The sequence below is a fragment of the Rhinolophus hipposideros genome (assembly GCF_964194185.1).
Source record: "Rhinolophus hipposideros genome assembly, chromosome: 15".
In the NCBI taxonomy this organism is placed as follows: Eukaryota; Metazoa; Chordata; class Mammalia; order Chiroptera; family Rhinolophidae; genus Rhinolophus; species Rhinolophus hipposideros.
Window position 1 is genome coordinate 22,471,095 of NC_138061.1, and position 21,987 is coordinate 22,493,081.

At 51.1% G+C, this 21,987-nt stretch overlaps 2 protein-coding genes across 3 annotated transcripts; one reads left to right on the forward strand and one right to left on the reverse strand.

Moving 5' to 3' along the window:
• Positions 1-8: 8 nt before the first annotated feature.
• MFSD13A (major facilitator superfamily domain containing 13A) lies at positions 9-13,763 on the reverse strand. 2 transcript variants are annotated; one of them, XM_081073548.1, is made up of 9 exons: positions 13,654-13,763; positions 6,417-6,658; positions 5,905-5,987; positions 4,953-5,405; positions 4,676-4,799; positions 3,829-3,925; positions 3,112-3,283; positions 2,841-3,034; positions 9-1,596 (listed from the first exon to the last, which is right to left on the reverse strand). In XM_081073548.1, the coding sequence occupies exons 2-9, from the start codon at positions 6,582-6,584 to the stop codon at positions 1,334-1,336; spliced, it is 1,554 nt and encodes a 517-aa protein (XP_080929674.1). In that variant the 5' UTR covers positions 6,585-6,658; positions 13,654-13,763; the 3' UTR covers positions 9-1,333. The 2 variants fall into 2 exon arrangements, with proteins under 2 accessions (XP_080929674.1, XP_080929675.1); XM_081073549.1 differs by lacking the exons at positions 5,905-5,987; positions 13,654-13,763 and having other exon boundaries at positions 14-1,596; positions 6,417-6,510.
• A 4,971-nt stretch (positions 13,764-18,734) lies between these two features.
• LOC308508292 (uncharacterized protein C10orf95 homolog) lies at positions 18,735-20,264 on the forward strand. Its single transcript, XM_081074733.1, has 2 exons — positions 18,735-18,846; positions 19,103-20,264. The coding sequence occupies exon 2, from the start codon at positions 19,151-19,153 to the stop codon at positions 19,820-19,822; it is 672 nt and encodes a 223-aa protein (XP_080930859.1). The 5' UTR covers positions 18,735-18,846; positions 19,103-19,150; the 3' UTR covers positions 19,823-20,264.
• The last annotated feature ends 1,723 nt before the right edge of the window (positions 20,265-21,987 follow it).

The window sequence follows — 21,987 nt, forward strand, 5'->3', positions numbered from 1 at the left end:
TATCACGTAATTTCCCAAGGTTCTGTTCTTTATTAGCTGGGATTTGAACCCAGGCAATATAGCCCTAGAGCCTACATTCTTAGCTACTATGCAGATCCTCAACACCCATTGGCGTAGAGCAGTGGTCCCCAATCAAGGTCAGTTTTGTCCCCAGGATACATCTGGCAATGCCTGGACACGGTGGTTGTCACCACTGTTGGGGAGATTCTACTGGCATCCAGTAAGCAGAGGCCAGGGGTGCTGCTAAATCACTACAACAAAGAATCATCCGGCCCCTGTGCCAAGGCCCTCAGTGCCAAGGCTGAGATGTGCTGACCTAGAGTAGAGGTTTCCAGTCCCAGCTGCATGTTAAAATCACCACAGAGCTTTCAAAAATCCTAGTGCCCAGGCAGTACCCCAGGCCCATGAAATCGGAATCTTGGGGCACAGAACTCGGACATTCACCATTTTTGAAAGTTCCAGTTGACTCTAAGGTTGAGGGCCTCTGGCCTAAGAGCGGCTGCTCCTCCTTGACCACCATGTCCCGCAGTGGTACATGGGAAATGCACCATGGCCACGACCTCAGGCCTGAAAGCCGCCTTCCTCCCAAGTACCCAGGCAGCTACTAGTCTGCACGTTCCCCGTTACCTCCATGACTGATGTGGGTGTCCCCCCAACTCACTTTTGGAAAAACGCTCTCAGTGCTTTTCATAATAAGTGAGGAGTCTTTGTCCCCAACCCATCATTCCCACACATAGCACAGGCCTCAGGGATAGAAACAGAATGACTTTAATCTGTCTGTGATGAGCTGAACCTCTTTAGAAGCCAGGTAGGGGTGGGGAAGCCCTGCAGTAGCAGGGGCATGCTCCTTCGGGCACAGCTGAAGCACAGAAACCACTGGAAGGGTGGAGGGAGAGGGTGGGAGGGACTTAGTCAGCTTCCCCCGACTAGCCAATAAGGGGAAGTTGAGGTTGCAGTATTAAAAGTGGTTCCTGAGCCCACAGGAAGTGCCTGCCCCAACCTGGTAGTAGGATAGGCCTCGAGGCCCCTGGGCAACCCCATGTGACCACAGGGCAGTCTCATCCCTTCTTGGTCCCCTTCCTCCTCCTGCCCCATAGGGGGAAGCAGGTCCCTGAGCACATTTGGCCCGGCCCTTGACCATGCTGGGCCAGACAACCAAGCAGGATCTTAGACCCACTGACGCTTCTGGTTGAGCCCCAGCAGTTCCCATTCTGCCATCTGTCCTCCAGGCTGTACCCGAGGAAGGCAGGGGAGCAGGACACCAAGCTGGCAAAAGTGGCTCCTGCCCAAAGACGCAGGCAGTGTCCTCAGCGGGGTGTCCTTGCCACACCTCTCACACTGTCTTAATGTCCAGGGTTTGGGCTTGTGACAGATTCTGGCGCTGGGCTTTGACCATGTGCAAGCGTCTCCCGTGCAGTGTGAACTTGGACCAGGTGAAGAGCTGCAGCAGAGCACAGGTGATGGGCACCAGCACCAGCAGGTAGAAGCAGCCCTGGCGGAGCGTCGGCGCCTGAGCGGGGGGTGGGGCCGGGGGCTCTGGCCAGGGCTGGGCACTCCCCACGGGGATCCGTGGGGGCTGCTGGAAGAGATCATGACCTAGGATGAGAGAGCGCGCAGAAAGAACAGGGTCAGCCCTGGGATCCTGCAAAGTCCAGTGCCACGTCTCAAACGCCACACGTCCGTGTCCAAACCACAACTCGATTCCTCCCCGAACCTGCTTCTCCTGTTCTTGCACCACCATCCACCCAACAACTGGGGCCCAAAACCCTAAAGTCTCCCTAGATTCCTCGTTTAACTTCAGTGCTCTCCAACAGCCAACCGTTCAACCCCCCCCAACTCTAAAAACTTCCCCAGCCCAAACACACACTTCTTTCCAGCCCCCAGCAGCACCCTGGTCCAGGCCTGCGCTGCCTCTGCCACAGCCGCTGTACAGTCCATTGTCCAGACGGCAACCAGAACCAGCTCTTAAAAATATAAATCGGACCGTGTCACTCTGCTCCCAACCCTTCTAATAGCTTCTCTGCGCACCAAGAATACAATCCAAACCCTGACCCGCTCTCCAGAGCCCTCACCACTTTTCCAGCGTCATCTAACCACCCCTGAAGCCTTGGGCCTTTGCACTCGACACTCCCTGTGTCTGGGGTTCACTGAGCTCTTCCCAGACCAAATCCTTCCCAGATAGTTCACATCCTGAGTATCACCTCAGAGAGACCATCCCAGACTATACTAAGTAGCTTCTCAGTGACACTACAGTAAGCACTCAGTGCCATCGGGAGGTTCTGTGACCTTAAGCAAAATGATGTATAACAAACCAGTGTTACTACAGGCTAACTGATAGGAACAAGAGTTAAGTTCCTACGGCACCTCATCAATGCTATAACAAAACCATGTTGAACAAAACGACATTATTTGAGGATCTGCTGTATTTTTACCATCACACTTCTTACTACCTGCTATTTTCTGTTTGGTTGTTTATCACACCACCCTCGCCCTGACTAGAATATAAGCTCCATGGTGGCAAAGACCTCGTCTGTCTTATTCATTGTTTATATCCCTAGCACCCAGAGCAGCACGTGGCAGAGATGGTATGCTATGAACATTTATTGAATCGATGAATGAACTATTAAAAGAACAGAAGAATCATAAAGACCCAGTTCCTCTATGTATGTGGGGGAAGACGGGACGTGTGGCCGCCCAGGGTGGCCCAGACCCAGCCTCTGTGGGCCAGGTGCCATTCTCTCTCCCTCAATGGACCTAGAGCCAGGCATGTCGGCTGGTGTGCCAGGTAAGCTGTGCCCCCTGGAGCCTCGAGAGCCCCTTGCCAGCCCCTGGGCCCTCACCTGTGTAGAAGCACAGCAGCCAGGTACCCAGCAGCGGGGCGAAGGTCTGGCCTGGCTTGGTCACCAGGGCCACCATGCCAAAGAGGAGCGCCGAGGCCGCCTGCTTGCGGTGGTTCAGTACCAGGTCCTCGTCCACCAGGTCAGTGACTACCAAGGTCAACAGCTTACAGGTGCCCTCAGTAAAGACACGATTGCTGCCAGCAGAGGGAGAAAGCAGGCAAGAGTGAAGGGGTGGGCCAGAGGTGTGGGGGTGAGGGAGGGCAGAGCATACCTGGCAATGAAGAGGCAGAGCAGGCCGGGGTGGTCGGGGCCAGCCAAAAGCATGAGCAGACTCAGGCCCAGCTTAAGCAGGAAGAGTCCCCGCACCACGGTGTAGACACCCCAGCGCTGGCACAGGGGCAGGAAGTACAGGTTGTTGAGATGGGGAGCGACATAGGAGACGCCTGGGGAGAAGGGGTGCAGCCTTGTCAGGGGGCACTGCCACAGCTCCCACAATTCTCCCCATTTTAACAATCAGAATCAGAGTTTGCATAGGGACCTGCCAGGCTCTGTGCTAGGAGCTAATTCGCATCCTTATATTTAACCTCAGTCCTTTAAGGTGAGTGCTGTCATTATCCCGACTTGGCAGGCCTAAAAATATAGAGTAAACGAAAGACACCCAACGCCACACAGTAAATATAAATAAGCAGTTAAGACGCACACCCTGGCCTGTCACTCTGTAGTCCTCCCTGTAAATCAGCCACGGTGCCGGGTCGCCTCTGGGTGGCACCATCACCAAAAGGACCACCATGACAGCGGGAGCCCCTCACACCCACAGCCCTGCCCCTTCCTACGGAAAACAAAGCTGGGGCTGGAAGGGCAGCCCCACAGCAGATTCTGCTCTCTGCCCCCTGGGCTCCAGCTGGGGAAGAGGCTGTGCCTGCAGCTGGGCTAGGGGTTCTGGGGTGCAAGCCTCCGTCCTTCCAGCCTGCCCAAGGCACCCACTCACCCAACAGGAAGGAGCCTGTGGAGAGGGAGATGTGGTCTGACAACAGGTGCTCCAGGAAGAGCGGGAAGAAGTTGCTGTTGAAGTGGCAGTGAAAGACCTGCAACCCAACAGGGGCGGTGAGGCGGTGGCTGGGGGCGGGGCGGGGGCGGGGCGAAAAGGGGGCGGGGGCGGGGCGAAAGCCAGCGAGCGCAGCCTACATCCCCGTGTGCCTGAACATGGAACCTTCCAGAACACAACCTAAAACCGGTTCCTGTTGCTTACCTAATTTTGCTAAAAGTTAGAAGGAATGATAAAATTGTCATTACAACAAATACGTGGTTTTTCTCTGTTTAATTTGAATACACTCTAGTAAAACAAGCTTGAGGCCATAAAAACAATCTGTTTCTAAATTTGGCCAGCTTATATACTACATGTGTTTTAGGTGACACTTGGTATTTTAAAAACATTGTCACGGGGTAGCCGGTTAGCTCAGTTGGTTAGAGTGTGGTGCTAATAAAACCAAAGTTGCTGGTTCGATCCCCACATGGGCCACTATGAGCTGCACCCTCATTAAAAAAATAAAAAGATTGTCACAGAGTCCCCAAAGGGGCGCCTCTTTTCATATTCTCACTTTGCAGTGATGACGTCGCTGTCCTGAGAGGCTGAGTCTCCCTAAAATCACACAGGGAGTTAGGAGCTCAGATGGTGCTAGAATCCAGATCTCCTAACTACCCAAACTGTGTTCCATCCTCGAATCACCCACCAGTCCTCACACGAAGCCCAGAACTGATTTCCCAGCACTTGAGGAGCCTGTTCTGTTGAGTGAGACATACCCTGGCCACACTGGGCGTAGGGACTGCTCCCATACCTGCACCAGGTCCATGCCCACGAACCACAGGAAGTTCCGGTGATGTGCTAGCTGCCGGAGGTACTGGCCCAAGGTAACGCTGCCCACCTCCTCACTGCCCACAGGCAGCTTCTCTCCACACAGGCTGCGGGGCAGAGGGGAGTCAAAAAGGGCCTAGGGCTGGGCCAGAGCCATCCCCCACCCCAAGGCAGCCACCCATCAGCCAGAAGACCCAGGGTTGAAATCAGACTCGAAACAGTGTTGGTGGGAACCTGGAGAGCTGGAGCTGACCACTCACCCGCTATCCACAGCCAGATCTGGGCAGCCCGGCTCCCTTCCGGTCACTTCAACCCGCCGCCTCAGCAGCCGTGTGGCCCCCACAAAGCCTAGCCCAGAGCCAGCGGCCAGTGCCACGCAGAAGGCACGGAAGGAGAAGAAGTCCTCCTTGTTCCAGAAGGCGTAGGAGGCAAAGACAGAGAGGGAGCCAGCCGCACTGAAGAGGGAGCAGTAGAAGTTGAGGTGGGTGCGGTCGTGGGCTGAGAGAGCCAGGTCAGCCAGCAAGGCGTGATGGTGCAGGTCCACGAGCGTCAGGAAGCCATCATAGAGGCACAGACACAGCAAGAACTGCAGGCCAGCTGGGGCCCATGGCACCCAGAATGCCAGGAATGACAGCGCCAGCAGTGGCCCGTGCCAGCCCAGGGCCCGCACCCGGGCCAGCACCACAGCCCTCAAGGAGAACCCAGCGCCTGACCTGCCAGGGAGATGAGCGCTGTTGGGAGATACCCTTGCAGCCTTGGGCCCCGGGTCTCCCTGAGTCCCAACTCCTCAACCTCCGATTTAGGAAGCACATCTCACCAGTGGGTATTCTCTCCTCTTCTCCCTTGTCAGCCTGTCAGGGCTGATACCCATTTTTCAGGGTTGGGGGAAATGATGGGACCAAGCCGGGACGGGGTAAAGGAATCTGCCAGAAGTAGCAGAGTGTGTGCAGTATAGCACCTAGTCCTGAGGGCTTGGCGAGCCGAGCTGGGGTCACTCTCTCCCCCAGGTGATTAAGGCCAACAGTTAGTCAAGGCCACTTCTCCCACCTGGACAGAGTCTGCCCTGACCTTGGGAAGGAGGAAGCCTGGACAGCAGCTGAAAATGATGTCCCTTTCTTTCCCTACCCCAAACACAGGTTAGGGGGTCCTCCAGCCCTGGGGAAGGGTGGAGTGGGAATAGGACCAGTTATGAGCCATCCCCAAGACACAAACCGGGGCTGGGAGCTGAGGAAATGACGGTCACTCAACCAGCCGAAGAGGGGGTCGTTGAGGCTGTTCCAGAGGAGAAACACCGTCTGCAGGCAGAGGGAAGATGGGGCAGGTGGGCTCCAGGCAGCCTCTTCTCCGGAGCTTTCCCTGCCCAACCTGCGCACCCCCCCTCAAAGATAACACCAGCTTTCCTGCTGCAAACCTTTGGTCGGGTCAGTCCTTCTGCTAATCCACTCTAGCAGCCACTGTCCCCATCAAACTCCCACCCATTCAGGCCCCAACTGGTAAATGTATCCAGCTGATTAATATATATGAATACATAAGACAGTCCCGGGCACATAGGACAGTGACCAGGAGAGCTGGTGTAATCCCCACTGAAGAGTCAGTAGGGCTCCAGCTTTTCTTGCTGAGTCTTGGTGGGCAACCTGGCCTGCCCCATGAGCCTGTCTGGATGGGACTCAGCACTGCAATCTGCCTGGCTCCCATCCCGGGTGGCCACCGAACCGTCGGCCTACCTCTCCGACCCAGAAGGCAGTTTTGCTGATCTTGTACACTGAGACAAAAGTGTCCACATAGTAAAGCAGGAACACGTTGTGCAGGATGGAGATGAAGAAGGCCAGGGAGCCATAGACCACAGCCGTGGGCAGGCCCAACAGCCAGTCCTGGGGCCTGCCCAGCCCCATGGCTGGCAGCCCAGCTTCAGCCTAGGAGCACTGAGAAGTACTCATGGCCATGGGCAGTCTGGCCATCCTCGTCCCTGGGGAAGAAGGAGCCAGTTAGCTGCAAGGATCAGAGCCAGCTCTGCTCGTAACTCCAGAACTGTGAGTCATTTAAAAACTCATTTCCAACTGGGAGAAAGTTTTCACGTAAAATAAAGCTGAGGGATTGTTAATGACATACAGCTGAAACAATGCTGGGCCAGATACCATACCCAGGAGTAACCCGAGGAAACCGATACAGGCGTGGGAAGCAAAGGCAGGCGTCCAACAAGTACTGAGCCAGGTCCAACTGTGCTCAGGCCGTGTGCTTGGTATCTTCTTTCATCTGCATTACCCGACCTTAACGGTCTAAGTGTGACAACCCTGGGCTTGGGTGCACAATGCAACTACAGCAGAACCTCAGGCAAGCTACTTAACCCAAGCCTCAGTTTCCTATTCTGTAAAAGGGAAAAGGGGATGATCATGCCTACTCTTCAGAGAAATGTAAGGATTAAAGGAGGTAACTCATAGAAGTGCTCAATACATGGTTATTGGTGGTGTCATTATTTATAAAATCCCTACAAAGTGTATAGCACTACTGCAATGTTATAGAGCAGGGGTGTCCAAACTGCGGCCCGCAGGCCAATTGCGCCCTGCAATCCATTTTTAATTGGCCCACAGCAAATTCCAAAAATATATTTAGTTTACTTAAATAAACCAGGTGAGGCAATACGTACTTCACCTCAAGTGAGTGGCCTGGCTGTTTGTGTATTTTACCGCATATGGCCCTTGGTAACAAACATTGAAAAAAGTTTGGACACCCCTGTTATAGAGCAACACCAAGCTCAGAGATGTTAAGTTATTTGCCCAATGTCACACAGCAAAAATGTAGCAGATTTGAAACTTGTCCTGTCTGGCTCCAAAGCCTTTTCTGCCATCTCACTTCCCAAATCAGGTTCCTATGCACTGTTGGGTAGAACAGAGAAAACTGCTGTGATGGGATATAAGAGTCCACAACTGCTCGTGCAGTCTGATTCCAGAAATTCCACCTCAAGGAACTAACCCCCAAAAAACGTGTATAGAGATGTTCATGGCAGCAACATTTATAAACAGCAAAACGTTGGACAAAGCCCAAGAACGCAACAAAGGGGAAGCACATGGGCAACCTCGACATGAGGGAGAGAAACTGAAAAACATGTTACAAGAAAACAGAGAACAAAAAACACCTGGGTGCCCGGCTTCCAACTCCGCCAATTCATGCACAGAAACTGGCAGGCTGGGCTGACCATGGGTGGGGTTTTTAATTAGAGCACCATTTCTCACACTGAAATGTGTTTTCGAGTCACCTAGGGACTTTGTTAAAATGTAGATTTTGACTCAGGGGGTCTCAGGAGGAACCTGAGCTCTGCATTTCAAACAGGCTCCCAGGTGACACCGAGCTGGTCCTTAACCACACCAAGCAGTGAGGCATTAAGTCTGCCTCTTTTTTTAGGCTCAAAGCTGCTGTTCTCTTTTCAGAAAAATAATCCCAGGTGTGCTTGTCTGACCCCTAGCCGGAAGCTATGGGGGCTTCCTTCTCTCAGACTCCCTGTTGTGAGTTAAATTGCATCCCCCCAAAAGACAGACTCACGTCCTAAGCCCCAGTACCTGTGAATGTGACCTTATTTGGAAATAGGGTCTTTGCAGATGTAACCAAATTAAAATAAGGTCAGAATGAATTCAAGTGGGCCCTGATCCCATGACTGGTATCCTTATAAGGAGATGGAAATTTGGACCCAGAGACAGACACGCAGAAGGAAGATGCCAGGTGAAGACAAAGGCAGACATTGGAGTGATGCAGCCACAAGTCAAGGATTGGGGGCAATCACCAGGAGCTGGCAGAGGCAAAGAAGGATTCTTCTCTTTCTAGAGGGAGCATAACCCTGCTGACACCTTGATTTTGGACTTCCACCCTCCAGAACTATGAGAGAAGACAGTTTGGTTGTTTTTAAGGCATCCAGTTTGTGGTCATTTGTTACAGCAGCGCCAGGAGACTTATATCCACCCTCAGGGGCTGATCCTCTGTGAGTCCGTGTGACTCAAGCCTGCCCACGGGACTCATCTACATGTCCCTGCACATGCGCGCGCGCGCGCACACACACACACACACACACACACACTCACACACAGAACTGAAACTTCTGTTTCCTTTTAGGGAGGCCCTACAGAGATGTCTTCAGCCCCAGTCTAACAGTAATGACCCCACAGGACTTGCCCTTGCCCCATGACCCCCCATGGCTCCCCCTCCCTGCCTAATGTCCAAGGGCCTCTGCTTTCTGGTGTCTCCTGGCCTCTCCAGCCCGGCCTGCCTTGGATCTTCAAGCCACCTTCTCCTCTGGCCAGGCCTTTGTTCTGCTTGCTGCCTCCCTATCTCTTCACCAACTCACCCATCCTTCAGCAGCCAGCGCTGTGTCCAGGGGACCTACTCCAACTCCTTGGGCACTCACTGATGCCGCCTGCCTCTGCTGCTCCTGCCGCCCCACTCCAGCCTGACTGGGGGTTTCGAGGGCAGGTCCTGGGTCTTCTCCCTCTACCTCACTCTCAGAGAGAATAGGCTGCACTCGATCACTCTTACCTGTGGGAGTGTGACTGATAGGTAAAGAGGCTCTGATGAGAAAATAGGAGAGAATCGCACTGGGGTTGCTCTCAGGCTCATTGGAAGTCAAGTGGCAATCACTCAAGAGATCTGTATGCACCCTCACCCTCACCCTCGTGCCAGTCTACGCCGAGTGGTGGGGGAATGAGAGAAGCAACAGCCCAACTACCTGAAACCAGCTGCTAAGTCTGGGAGACTGTCTCGCAGGCCACACTGACCCTACCTTGCCCCAAAGCAGGAGGATGGCCAGGTGGCCTCTCCCTGGAGTCCTTGAGCCCCTGCAGGAATGGTTGGTAAGAAATGCTTTTCTTTTCTTTTTTTCCCCCCACAGCTTTGTTGAAGTATCATTGACATACAATAATCTGCACATACTCAAAGTGTACAGTCTGACCAGCTGTAACATGTATGCACTTGTGAAACCATCACTACGATTGAGATCATAAACACAGCCATCACCTTGCAAGTTTCCTCGGCACTTTCTAAGTAACATAGCTGAAAGACACACTGGAAGTCTCCGAAGTCCTGACTCCATCCTTTACTACCTGTGTGACCTGGAGCAACTCGTTAACCTCTCTATGCTTGTTCTTGATCTGCTATGCGGGGCCAACCTTCCTAGGGCTATTGTTAGCAGTCAATGAGGAAATATCCCAAAGCACTTAGATAAACATGGTGAGCACTTTAAAGAGTATTACATTGAACCTCTCAGGCCTACCCTACCCACCACACAAGCATGGGGTGGGGAATTGATCTAAAGGTGCCTTGGGGCTAGAAAGCACTTTCTCTGATTCCCCATGGCCCTCCAGAACTCCCCCACCCCATCTCCAAAGCCTGTGGCCCAGGGAGTAAAGCTCCCTGTCTCCACCCAGATGCCCAGCCACCTGCTCCAGTTGCTAGAGAAGGTGAGTCCGGCGTGCAAGCTCCCAAGTCTCCAACAGCTGGCTCCCAGCACCCGCACTGGGGCAACAGTAGAAGAAAACCTCTAAGGAAATGAGACGGAAAGGGTATGTCTGTGCCATCAGAAGGGCCAGGTCTTAATGCCAACCGCAATTCCTACTAAGAGTGTAACCTTAGGCAATTCACTTAACCAGCTTGAGCCTTGGTTTTCTATCTATAAAATGGGATAATATAAAATGCCTATCTTTATAGGAGTGCAGGGAGGACTAAGCAAACTAATGTCCAGGAAGCCCCAGCACCATGCCAGTCACATAGAAGATGCTCACAAACTGGCTTTTTCTCGGGCTCTCTTATAACAGATCAGGGTAGCAGCAGGGTACTATCCTGGTCAGCAGTCCCCTTAAAGTAGTAAAGGAGTTCAAGAGATCTGGGAAAGTCAGCAGAGGAGGGCCTGCAAGGAGCGGGACACATAGACGTGTGGGAGTGCCAGAGACAAACCCCTACCAGAGCTGCAGGCAGAGCTGCGGTTGAAGCAGCTAAGCCCAGGTAAGCCTCTGCCCAGGAGAGGGAGCTGAGCGGGGAGAGTGACGAGTCACCAAAGCGGTTTCTCTTTCATATTCTGTTCCTCCATCAGGAAAAGCCTTCCCCTACTAGCCCTCCTCACCCCAGCAGAAAACCACAGCTCTGCCTCTCCCAGGGAACAAAAGGAGCCCACACCAGCCTCCTTGCGTAACCTGGGTGAAATATCCTGTAACCTGCAACCAACTCCACCCTCACCTTGGCAGCTTGTGGGCGAGCCTGCTGGAGGCCCCCCACAGCCTATCCCGCCCACCTGCTGAGATAGCCCAGTTGTGTGGCCTTGAGCCAGCCACTCCCTTTCCCTGGGCTTCAATCTTCTCTATAAAGTGGGAATGATAAAGCCAACCTCTGCGATTGCCATGGGCTAAAATGCACAAGGTATTTAAAGCACCAAGTATAGTGCCTGGCACATAGAAGACCCTCAATAAACAGTAGCTATTATTACTTTTTTTCACATCTTTGAAGTTTGATTTCGTGATCTGCCAAATCCATGATGGAAGTGGTCTTTCCAGCACCCAACACTGATGCAGGGACACCTCTCGCTGCTGGGTGTATCCTGCCACCCTTCAAATTCTTTTTTAAAGGCCACCTCCACACCTTTCTTCATGTTGTTTCTTCTACCTAAATACCCCAGCTGTAACTATATACCATTTCTCAGGCGTATAGGATATGTCTGGCTTTTACATCCATTATCATGAATCCTTATAACTCTTGTTACTGCGTATTTCCATCTTCATTTTATAAATGAAGAAACCAAGCCTCTCAAGGTTAAATAACTGGCCCCAAATCACAGAGGCTATTAGGTGCTAGAGCCAAGATTGGAAACAGGTGTTTTTGACTTAAAAAAAAAATCTCAGCATTTCTCACGTCATTGTGCTGACCGACCCCCACCATCTTATCAAATCCTGCTACCGTGTTTCCCCGAGAATAAAACCTACCCCGAAAATAAGCCCCAGTTAAGATCGTCAGCCAGACGGACGCATTTAGTACATTATGACGATGTTCCAGAAGATGACATGACTGTATTTGAATAAATGTAGATTGTTGTACAGGAAAAAATAAGACATCCCTGAAAATACACCCTAATGTGTCTTTTGGAGCAAAAATTAATATAAGACTTGGTCTTATTTTGGGGGAAATACAGTATAAGACAGGCCTTATTTTTGGGGAAACACGGTAATTCAAGGTCCAGGTCAGTGGAACCAGACTTTCCTAGTCAAGTGTTCTCTCCCCTTTTCAGGTCCCTTGGCTCCCGTATCAGGATCCAAATATCTCCCTTATCCTCCTCTAGCCCCCAAGCTCCTTAAGAGCGGAGCCAGGTCAGATCCGCCCTCCCTGCCTCCACCATGCTCCTTCACCACAGTAGGTGCTCAACTAATACCCATCGGGTCAATTTGCCCCTAACAGGCCAATATGTACTTCCCCAGCCCCAGGGAAGAGCAGCAGCCATATGCAGAGTGTTACCCCCAGATCCCACTGTGCCCCTCAGCTCTTCGTTCTGCTTGGCTATGGGAGTGTGGGGCTATGGGAGAAATTGGCAACCTAGGGAATCTGTCAGGATTATTATGATGTGCCCTGCTGAGTAAAACACAGCAAGGCAACAGGTGAACAAAGAGGACTAATAACAAAAAGTAACATTTATTAAGCTCTTACCACTGTGCCCAGCACTGTGCTAAGAAATACAGAAACAATATAGGAAGATTGCTCAGAGCAGGGAGTTAGAGAGACACCAGATCAGGAAGGGTTTTATAAACCACACAGAAGATTCTATCCTGAGAACAATGAGAAGGGGGGTGGGAGGGCAGACACTGAAAGTGATGAGGTGACAGAATCAGATCTGTTTGGAAGGAGCCCCAACATTATGTAAAAACTCTCCCTTCTTTACCCCATCAAGACTAGAAAAGGATGGAAACTGAAGCATCTCCCTGTTTGGGTGGCGGGGGCGATGGACTTGGGGGAGAAAACCAAGGACACCTGGAGTGAGGAGCATTAGAAGGATGGTGGGTGTTTGCTTCAGTAGGAAAATGCTCCTAATAAGCTAAATTCGGAGTTGGGAGCCCTGGGTCCAGTCCCACTGTTATCACTAACCAGCCATCTGAGTTTATTTCTACCTCCGTGAGGCCCGAGAAACAAATCCATTCCCTGCCTGTCCTCAGGGGGATCAAATGAAACTGAAAAGTATAATACCCTACACAAATATTAGGTGTGTCCTTTTCTCAACAAGCAGCTGACCTCTGGATTGTCTGCTGTGTTTCTTGTTTCACACCCCAGAGCCTTGTCTCCCTGCCCAGTCTCCCCACAGAAAGGTCCAGCCCTGGCAGAGTCGTTGGGGGCGCTCCACGCTGGTGGGACCTTCCCACTCTCCCTATCTTGCAGGTGACTACAGCAGCACTGGAGGGTCAGCAGCTTCATCCTAGGACCACCACCCCCTCCCAAGCCACTGAGGAGTCTGAGGTCAACCCAGGATCTCTTTACTCAAGAGCTGGCGCTGAAACACGTGGTGGTTCCCCAACACGTCTGCACGTTAAAATCACCTGCTCAATAACACCCAGGACCAGGCCTTAGCCCTGATCAATTAAATTGGAATTTCTAGGGATGGGGTTCAGCATAATGTTCTTGTAAAGCTCCCCAAGAGGTTCTACTACGTCACCAGGGTTAAAGGCCGTTATGTTAATGAAATGGATCCGGACCTGATGCTTGCCGCGATCCCAGCCCCAGAGAGACTTTCTGCAAGGATTCTACCCGTACCCCTTAAGCCCCAGCTTCTCCCACCCTGACCCAAGGACTCTTCCAACGCACAACCTGATCACCGCAGAGACCCCCACAGACACCCAGGACTCCCAGAGCGGACGGCATTCCCGTCCCCACAGGTCTGTCCTTTGCGTCTGATTGGCCCCCAGGCCGGCCCGCTCCTGCCCCAAAGCCCCTCCGCCGCCAGCCCCTCACCGCTGTAGTGGCAGCCGAAGCTTAATCCCGGCTGCCCGGAGCCAGATGCGAGCCAGTGTTCCTGTCCGCGCCTGGGGCTGCTTCCCCAGCCTTTCCCTCCGCCCCCGCCCAGCGATTGGCTCCGCGCGGCTCCGGGGACGGCCGCCTGGCAGGTGCCCCCGCCCGAGGCTGCCGCCGCCATATTTGTCATGGGCGCTTGCCCTTAGGGACCAAAAAGAACGTGGATGCTAATGAGAAGGGGGCGGGCAGGTTGCCTGGATCCCTGACCCGCTTATCCCCTCCTGGATGACTTCATGTCATTTCAGTTTGAGGAAAAAGTGAAGAAATAAAATGGAATCACTGTAGTCAAGCTGCTAAATTACTAAAATCAAGTAGGCTGAGGCATGAGGAAAAGATTGTATTCTTGCTTTAACTAGCCTGGGAACTTAAACGTTTTCAGTCGTGCATCAGTGCCTGCAAATCTGTATGTAAATCCTATAGCTAACCCCCTGAAGATCTTAGGAAAGAATATTTAGTGTCCAGACCACCTGACATCTGGAAGATTACCATCTGGGATCAATTCAGAGGCTAAGAGTGAAGGACTGATTCTTCTCTAGAGAATGTATTTTTTACTGTAAGAACTTTCAGCTTTTCTTTCTTCTTTGGAACACTCTGTGTATTGCCTAGTTGTATTTCCCATTGGCAAATTCCAAGACCCTTGAACAAATCTTTATCATTTATTTCTAGCCAAAGCCTCCTGATTTATTTATACTCAAGTGACAAGTTCAAATCAACAAAATGTTTCTGAGCAGCCCCTCCCTTCTCCTCCATCCTTCCTTAGAATTAATTTAGAGAATGAAGAGAGCTCAGCAGCTTCCTACAAGGTGTTGTCTGACTGGATGCACTGCTGAGACAGATAATGAGACGGCAGTGGCACGACCTGAGACTCCATTAATGCTTCATTGTGAGCCCCTCAAGAGTGGACAGACCCAGCTTGAGCTATGGGCACCAGAGCTCAGGCCACAGACGCCAGGCTCTCAGAAAGCAACCATGCAGCCCAACCTCCTACTCTTAGTAATAGTAATAATAAAATATAAGGAGTATTGAACTCTCCATGTGCCCTATGTCAAGCACTCTATTTGCATTATCTTGTTGAGTCCTCACATCATCCCTCCTCTCCAATCCCACTCCTTCAGACCTTCTTACTTCCTATGTCTCCTCCAAAGCGCACACACACACCTTCCCTCTTCTAGACTTCAATCAATTGTAGAAACCCCTCCTGCTCCAGAAAGTACTCGTGAGTAGAAGGAAGGTGACCATTTCTCCCCATCCCTACCCTTACCCTCATCTGTGCATTCTTGGCTATGAGAATAGAGGGCAAGAAACCCAGCATTCAGAATGGAGCCTGGCACACTACCGCCATTGTAAATTGACAAAAGGAGTGCCCCTGACTTTCCATCTCTGGCCAGCATGTGTCTTTATTTCAAAGCAAACCCTGAGTCTTTACTTAGCTCTCCTGTGTGCGGGGGCGGGGGTACTGGGAAGGGCTGCCAATGGGCCAGAACTGGATGTGAAACAATTGGGAAGACTTTGTTACATTTAATGCCCCCTGGTTACATTCTGAGGCCCCTCAGCTCTGATTTTACAGTGTAACCAGTTACCCTTTTCTGTCAGCACCAAGGCTGGACCTTGTGATGATCTCTGATTTCCCTTCCTGGTTGCCAAGCACAGAGCTAACTGGGAGGGGACATGGAGTTCCTGGATTGTGGGACAGATACACAAATACTCTGTCCTTGAAATTCTCTCCCTTGGCTTCCGATCTCTCTGCTCTAGGTCCCACCATCTTCTCCTCTTACCTAACAACTCCTCCTCACTCCCTTTCACTGGGGCACTTTTTCCCAGGGCTTTCTAAAGGCAGAAGGAAGGTCCCCCAAGTTTCCATTTTTAATACTCTTTTCATTTGTTCAAATTTGCCAGGCCATCGGCTACAGGAAGTAAAGGGGTTTCAAAAATAAGATTGATGTCCTCAAAGGCATAAGTGGAAGCCAACAAATTGGCATCACACTGTGATGACAGTGCAATGCAGGGCTAAGTAGCAGCTATTCTGGTAACTTCACCTCGTCCCTTTCTTCATGACTATCTCATGTCTCATCTCCCATCTCCAGTCTGAATATAAAATAGCCTGCTGGACAGCTCCCCTAATATCCTAATGGAACCCACCATTCCCTCAACTTCCAATCGCCCACTAAGGATTTTATCTCCAGGATTGCCTTGATTACCCACCCAGGCGGCCAAGCTAAAAGCATGTTTATCCACCTCTATCCTACCCTCTCCATACGGGCAGTTATATGGGATCAAGTCCAGGTGAATATGCTCCCATTTCTCTTTTCCTTCCCCTGTGTCTGTTTCAGTTGTCAGTTTTCCTGGGCTAATGTGAGAACCTCCTCTGAGACTGGCTTCCAGCCTCTCTCTTGCCAATCTGTCCTCTACTTTGCCCACAAGAGCCTCTGATCATTAGCCTCCTAATCAGAAACTACTCAGGTTGCTTTATTTTCAACTTTTTAATAATAAAATTCTAGGGGCAGGTGGGAAACATTCAGAGTGTATTGTTGATGCAAGCAACAGAGGACTCCATAGTATAATCCAAATATTGAATTTTCTAAAGACTTAGATGATAGTACCTGGTAATTTTTAAAATGCCCATTTCATTATGTCATCTGTAGATGTATATGAAATATAACTGCCTATGTGGGGGGAAAAAAGAGACTCCACTCAAACTAAACAAGAAAGGTATTTATTGAAAAGTGGGGAGTGGGGGGATTGAAGGAAGGTGGTCAAAAGGTACAAATTTCCAGTTACAAGATAAGTACTAGAGATGTAATGTACAACAGGATGACTATAGTTAATACTGCTGTGTGGTATATTTGAAAGTTGTTAGTAGATCCTGAGTTCTCTTCACACAAAAAAATTTTTTTTCCTTTTCCTTTTTGTATTTATATGAGATAGACATTAACTAAATTGATGGTAACCGTTTCACAGTATAAGTCAAGTCATTATGCTCTACCCCTTAAACTTATACAGCAGTGTATATCAATGATATCTCAATAAAACTAGAGGAGAAAAAAGAAATTTATTGGCTTGTGTAACTTTGAAGTCCAGGATTCAAACCATGACATCAGGACCAAATCGCCCTCTCTGTCCCTTGGCTCCACTTCTGGGGCTCCATGCTCAGACAGGCCTTCACCTCTCCACCCAAATTGCATTCTTTTGAATTTCTGTCCAGAGGAAAAAGAGCACTTCCCTCCACACAACAAGAGAACAAAGTTCTGTGACTGGCTCCCATTGGCCCAAATTGAGTCACATGGCTACCCTTAAAAAAAAAAAAATCACCGTAGCCAGAGGGATGACAGTGCTGATTGGTTTAGCCCTAAACCACCCTAACTTAAGGATGCAATAGTACAAACTCCCCCAGAACCACTTCACTGAGAGTAAAGTGTGGGACCCCAAAAATCTGGGGATGTTACTGGAATCAAGCTAAATGAATGCTGGGAAACTCAAAGCTTGGTCCTTATTTTTCTCATTTTGTCTGAAAACTCCCTCCCCAGACCAGCAGAGGTCTTCAGCAAGCATATTGGGACCAGTACTAAAATGCAGGCTCCTCAGCCTCCCAGGCTCCAACTTGAGCTTCGTCTCACAATCTCCCCACCACCCAGTAATGACCAGATCCCCATGGATGAGTGGGAACAGGTGGAGAAATTGGCTCATCCCACACGGTCCATCATTGATCTCCATGCTGGGATGAGATCAGTCTCCAGGTAGTCTTGGACATTCCTCAGGTGTTGGGTTTTGGAGGGAGGGGCAAAATCATAAACAGGAGTAGAGAGGTGTGTTAATTTCCTATTGGTGCTATAACAAATTACCACAGGCTTAATGGCTTAAAATAATACACATTTATTATCTTTACAATTCTGGAGATCAGAAGTCTGAAATGGATCTCACTGAATAAAATCAAGGTGTTGGCAGGACTGCATTCCTTTCTGGATGCTCTAGGGAGAATCCATTTTCTTGCCTTTTCCAGCTTCTAGAGGTTGCCTGCCTTTCTTAGCTCATGATCCCCCCCCAGATTTTCAAAGTCCAGAATGGCTGGCCAACTCTCACATTACATCACTCCAACTCTTCTGCCTCCCTCTTCCACGTTTAAAAACGCTTGTGATTATACTGGATCCACACGGATAATCAATGATGATCTCATTTTAAGGTCAGCTGATTAACAACCTTAATCTCCCCTTGCCATGTAACATATTCACAGGTCCCAGGGATTAGGCCATGGACATCCTGGGGGTGGGAGGGTGAGGGTAAGTGTAAGAGACCTTCCCAGAGGGTAGCTGGGCATTGACAAATGCTGAGAACCTAGGAGAACCTATGGGGATTACTGGTAATGTTGCGTGAGTGAAAAGAAGGAAGAAGGAAAGTATGACAGCCTGGCAGCCCAGCAGCTGGGAGAGGGCATCAGTTTTAATCTTCCAGCAACAACCACTCACCCCACTAGGAAAGAGAGAGGTGGAGCGTTATAACCAGCAGTAAGAGGGTACTAGAGCTCAAACAGGGTCACCCCATCTGGATGAAGCAATCTTTCTAGCTTCCCCCAACTAGCTTCTGGGCTTTAGAATCAGTTGGACTGGGTTCAAATCCCACTGTGCTACTTACAGACTGTGACCCTGGAAATATGGCCTAACTTCTCTGAGTCTCTGGTTCCTTATCTATTAAATGAGAATGATATCATCGTGTTCTTCACACAGTTATTAAGAACTAGAAGTTCTCGTGTAACATTCTAGAGGGGGAAGATTGTGAGATAGGCTGAAAATGCCCCAGCATAGATTGGTGATAAGGATGAGATCTTGAGACAGACATGAGGTTAAATGTTCCCTTACCACAACGTAGTGTGAGTCTGAGCCAGTTGTGCGGGCATCACTGAGCACAAGGCTCAGCATCTAGTTTATCACTGCTACGACCAGAAGGCTCATCCAATGTAGACGCTGGCTGGCTGGCTCCTGGCCAGCCGATGTTTCCTTTGCCTAGAAACCGGGAGGCGTGGCTGAGGCAGGGCACGGAGGCGAGAAGCTCAACTAAAAAGTGGTGGAAAGGAGTCCAGCTCTGGACCTCTCTGGTTCCCCCAAATGCTGAGGACCAACTCCTCCCAGCTGAAGGAAACAAGTGAGTGGAAGAGCATTTCAGGGCTGGGGGCTTGAAAAGGCCTTGGGTCCTTAATGTCTGCCGGGAGCCTAGAGTTCAGGCCCAGCCCTGGGACAAGCGGGAAGGTGGGAGCTGAACAGCTTGGGAAGAGCTCCCCCAAACCAGGAGGCACACACGTAAGGGCTATGCTATGACCCAGAGCCCGGGAATATGAGGCCCCAGGGACAGGGAGTGTGTTCATGAGAACCAAGTGTACCCACACGTACTCCCACCGCAGGTTTGGACCAGGACCCAGTAAAAACGCCCGCTGCCTGAGCTTCCCACCATGATGTACTCATACAGCTGCCTGGCGCCTGGGGAAGGCGTTTGGCCTCCACTGCAGCCCCTCACCTACACCTACCTGTCCGGCCCCCTGCTACTGCCCCCCATCCAGGCCCACAGCTTCTGCAGCGGGCCCCCAGCCCTGGGTGCCGGCGACTGGATGGCCCCGCGGCAATACCACTGCTTCCACGGGCCGGGCGCGTCCCCGGGGGCCACGCTGCCCTGGTGGGCCTTCCCGCAGGCCTACGCCGCGGCCCTGCGCCCGCCGTTCCCCGCGTCCGGCTACCCGGGGCCGGCGCTGCAGTCGCCCGCGGCAGCAGGGACTGCGGTGGCCGAAGGCTGGTCGCCGTGGCCAGAGGGCAGCAGCCTGGAGGTGGAGCTGCGCTGGGGCCGCGTGGAGCGCGCCGTCGGCCCGCGCCGGGAGCTGCCGGACTTCGTGCACCGGGAGCTGCGGCGCGTGTACGGCACATACCCGCGCACTGACGTGCGCGTCACCTTCCGCGGAGGGGAGTTCCTGCTGCAGGCCACGCCGCGCGTCGGTGAGCCCGAGTACCGCGTGCAGAGGCGACTGCTGCGCGCGCCCGCCAGCAGCAGCAGCAGCGGTGGCGGCGACAGCCCCCCAACAGGGGCAGCGGCGGAGCGCGGCGGCCGGAAAAAGAGGAAAGGCCTGGGCTGAGGGCCTGGCGACCGGCGGGGGGAGCACACGCGCGGCTGTCCTCCCAGGCCAGGAGGGAGACAGCTGTGCGTCGTAGTTGGGTACACCTGTCACCTGTCTTTTTGCTTTTTTTACCAAGGTACTGCAGCCCGCCTCGTGCACTTCCTTGATTTCTCTTAAGTTATTGCTGGAGGTGGGGGAAGGGCGAGAAGGGCTGGAGGATATCTCTGGGTGCGTGTCCTGTTTCTCTTTCCTTCTGCTTGGGCTTGGGAAGCCGGGTGTGGGTGGAAGAAGGGCCTGAACCCTTTCTCGCATCCCTCCCGTCTCCTCCCTATCGTCCCCTCCCTATCGTCCCCTTAGAAACCTGCCCTGCAATAAGCCCCCACTTTCCCTTTTTCTTTCCTCCCTCAAGCAAAGCTTCCCAAACTCCCCAGCGTGTAATAAAAAGAAAATGAGTGAAGTCAAGTGTGTGGTGTGAGATCGTCTTTTATGTTTGGAGGTGGGGGTGTTTCCTCATCTGTGGAATGTGAGCCTTACTCCTCTGCCCGGGGTACAAGAAGTTGGGGGGATTGGAGTGGACCTCTGGAGAAAGTGTGCCTCCTCTTCACCACTTTCCTGGAGTGTGCAGGATGACACCCGTCCTGTGCCCACAGGATTCTGAGGGTATAAGCTCTTTAGTTGAAGTGTGGGTGGCAGGCATGGCTGGGGAAGGGATACTTAAGACATAGATTTAGAGCTGGCGTTGACATTTCCTATCATGTAACTAGACTCTCCCGAGCTTTAGTTTCTTCATCTGTAAAAGAAGTATAAAAACAACTCAGCCTACCTGGAAAATTCACTAGGGTTGAAATTTAAGATGAACGTCACTTCTAGTCTCCTGATACTTGCTACTTAGTCTTTAATAGATTGAATTTGCAATATTGTGGGAGTTTGCTGGAGACCCATCCAATTTTAACTATGGGTCTAGCCAGACCACCAGATCTGATACCCAGGCTGTATAAATTTGGCTTCTTGTGGAGTTACTATTACTGAATTTCCATTTGTAGCTGGCCAACTGCTACCTGGGTATACAGGTATGTTATTGAAGCTGTAGACCACTTGATTGAACACTGCTGTGTTTATGAGCTTCATGGAGTTCTCTCAAACCTCAGCACTTTGGACAGGTTTTCTCCTGGTGATTGTTTTGCTTTATCTTTGAAGCACTAAAGATCTCATAACTGATCATATGTTTCTCTTTGCCCTGATTTCTAGGGAGCCTAGGGCCAAATTTGCTTAGCATCTTTTGTGTAAAGCCTGGATCCTAAACTGTTACCCGTAGTTTCAACTTATTTTCCTTTCCTTTCTATTTTTTAATTACAAAAACACGGGGAGTTAGTATAGTGTGATGGTTCTGCTGTGTGACCTGAGGTAAATTAATGTGCCTGAACCAATTTTCTCACTGCAAATGGGGATGGTGGTATTAGGATCCATCTCATAAGGTTTTTTTGTAAAAATGCCATGAAGTCCTGCACTTAAAATATTTACCACAGTGCCTGGCATTTTACTAAGTGCTCAAATATTAGTGATTAAAAAAAAGAAGTTTGGGGCTGGCCCGGTGGCTCAGGCGGTTGGAGCTCCATGCTCCTAATCCGAAGGCTGCCAGTTCGATCCCCACATGGGCCAGTGGGCTCTCAACCACAAGGTTGCTGGTTCAACTCCTGGAGTCCTGCAAGGGATGGTGGGCAGCGCCCCCTGCAACTAAGATTGAACAAGGCACCTTGAACTGAGCTGCCGCTGAGCTGCCACTGAGCTCCCAGATGGCTCAGTTGTTTGGAGCGTGTCCTCTCAACCACAAGGTTGCCGGTTTGGCTCCTGCAAGGGATGGTGGGCTGCGCCCCGTGCAACTAGCAACAGCAACTGGACCTGGAGCTGAGCTGCACCCTCCACAACTAAGATTGAAAGGACAACAACTTGACTTGGAAAAAAGGCCTGGAAGTACACACTGTTCCCCAATAAAGTCCTGTTCCCCTTCCCCAATAAAATCTTTAAAAAAAAAGTTTGCAATACAGAAATATAGGAAATAGGAAGTTAAAATATTTTTTAATATCCCTCAACTCCACATGATCACTGGGGGCCAATCTGCTTTTTTTTTTTTTCTATTTTTTTCTGGGCACTTGGTATTAATTACATGAAAAGAATCTCACTGT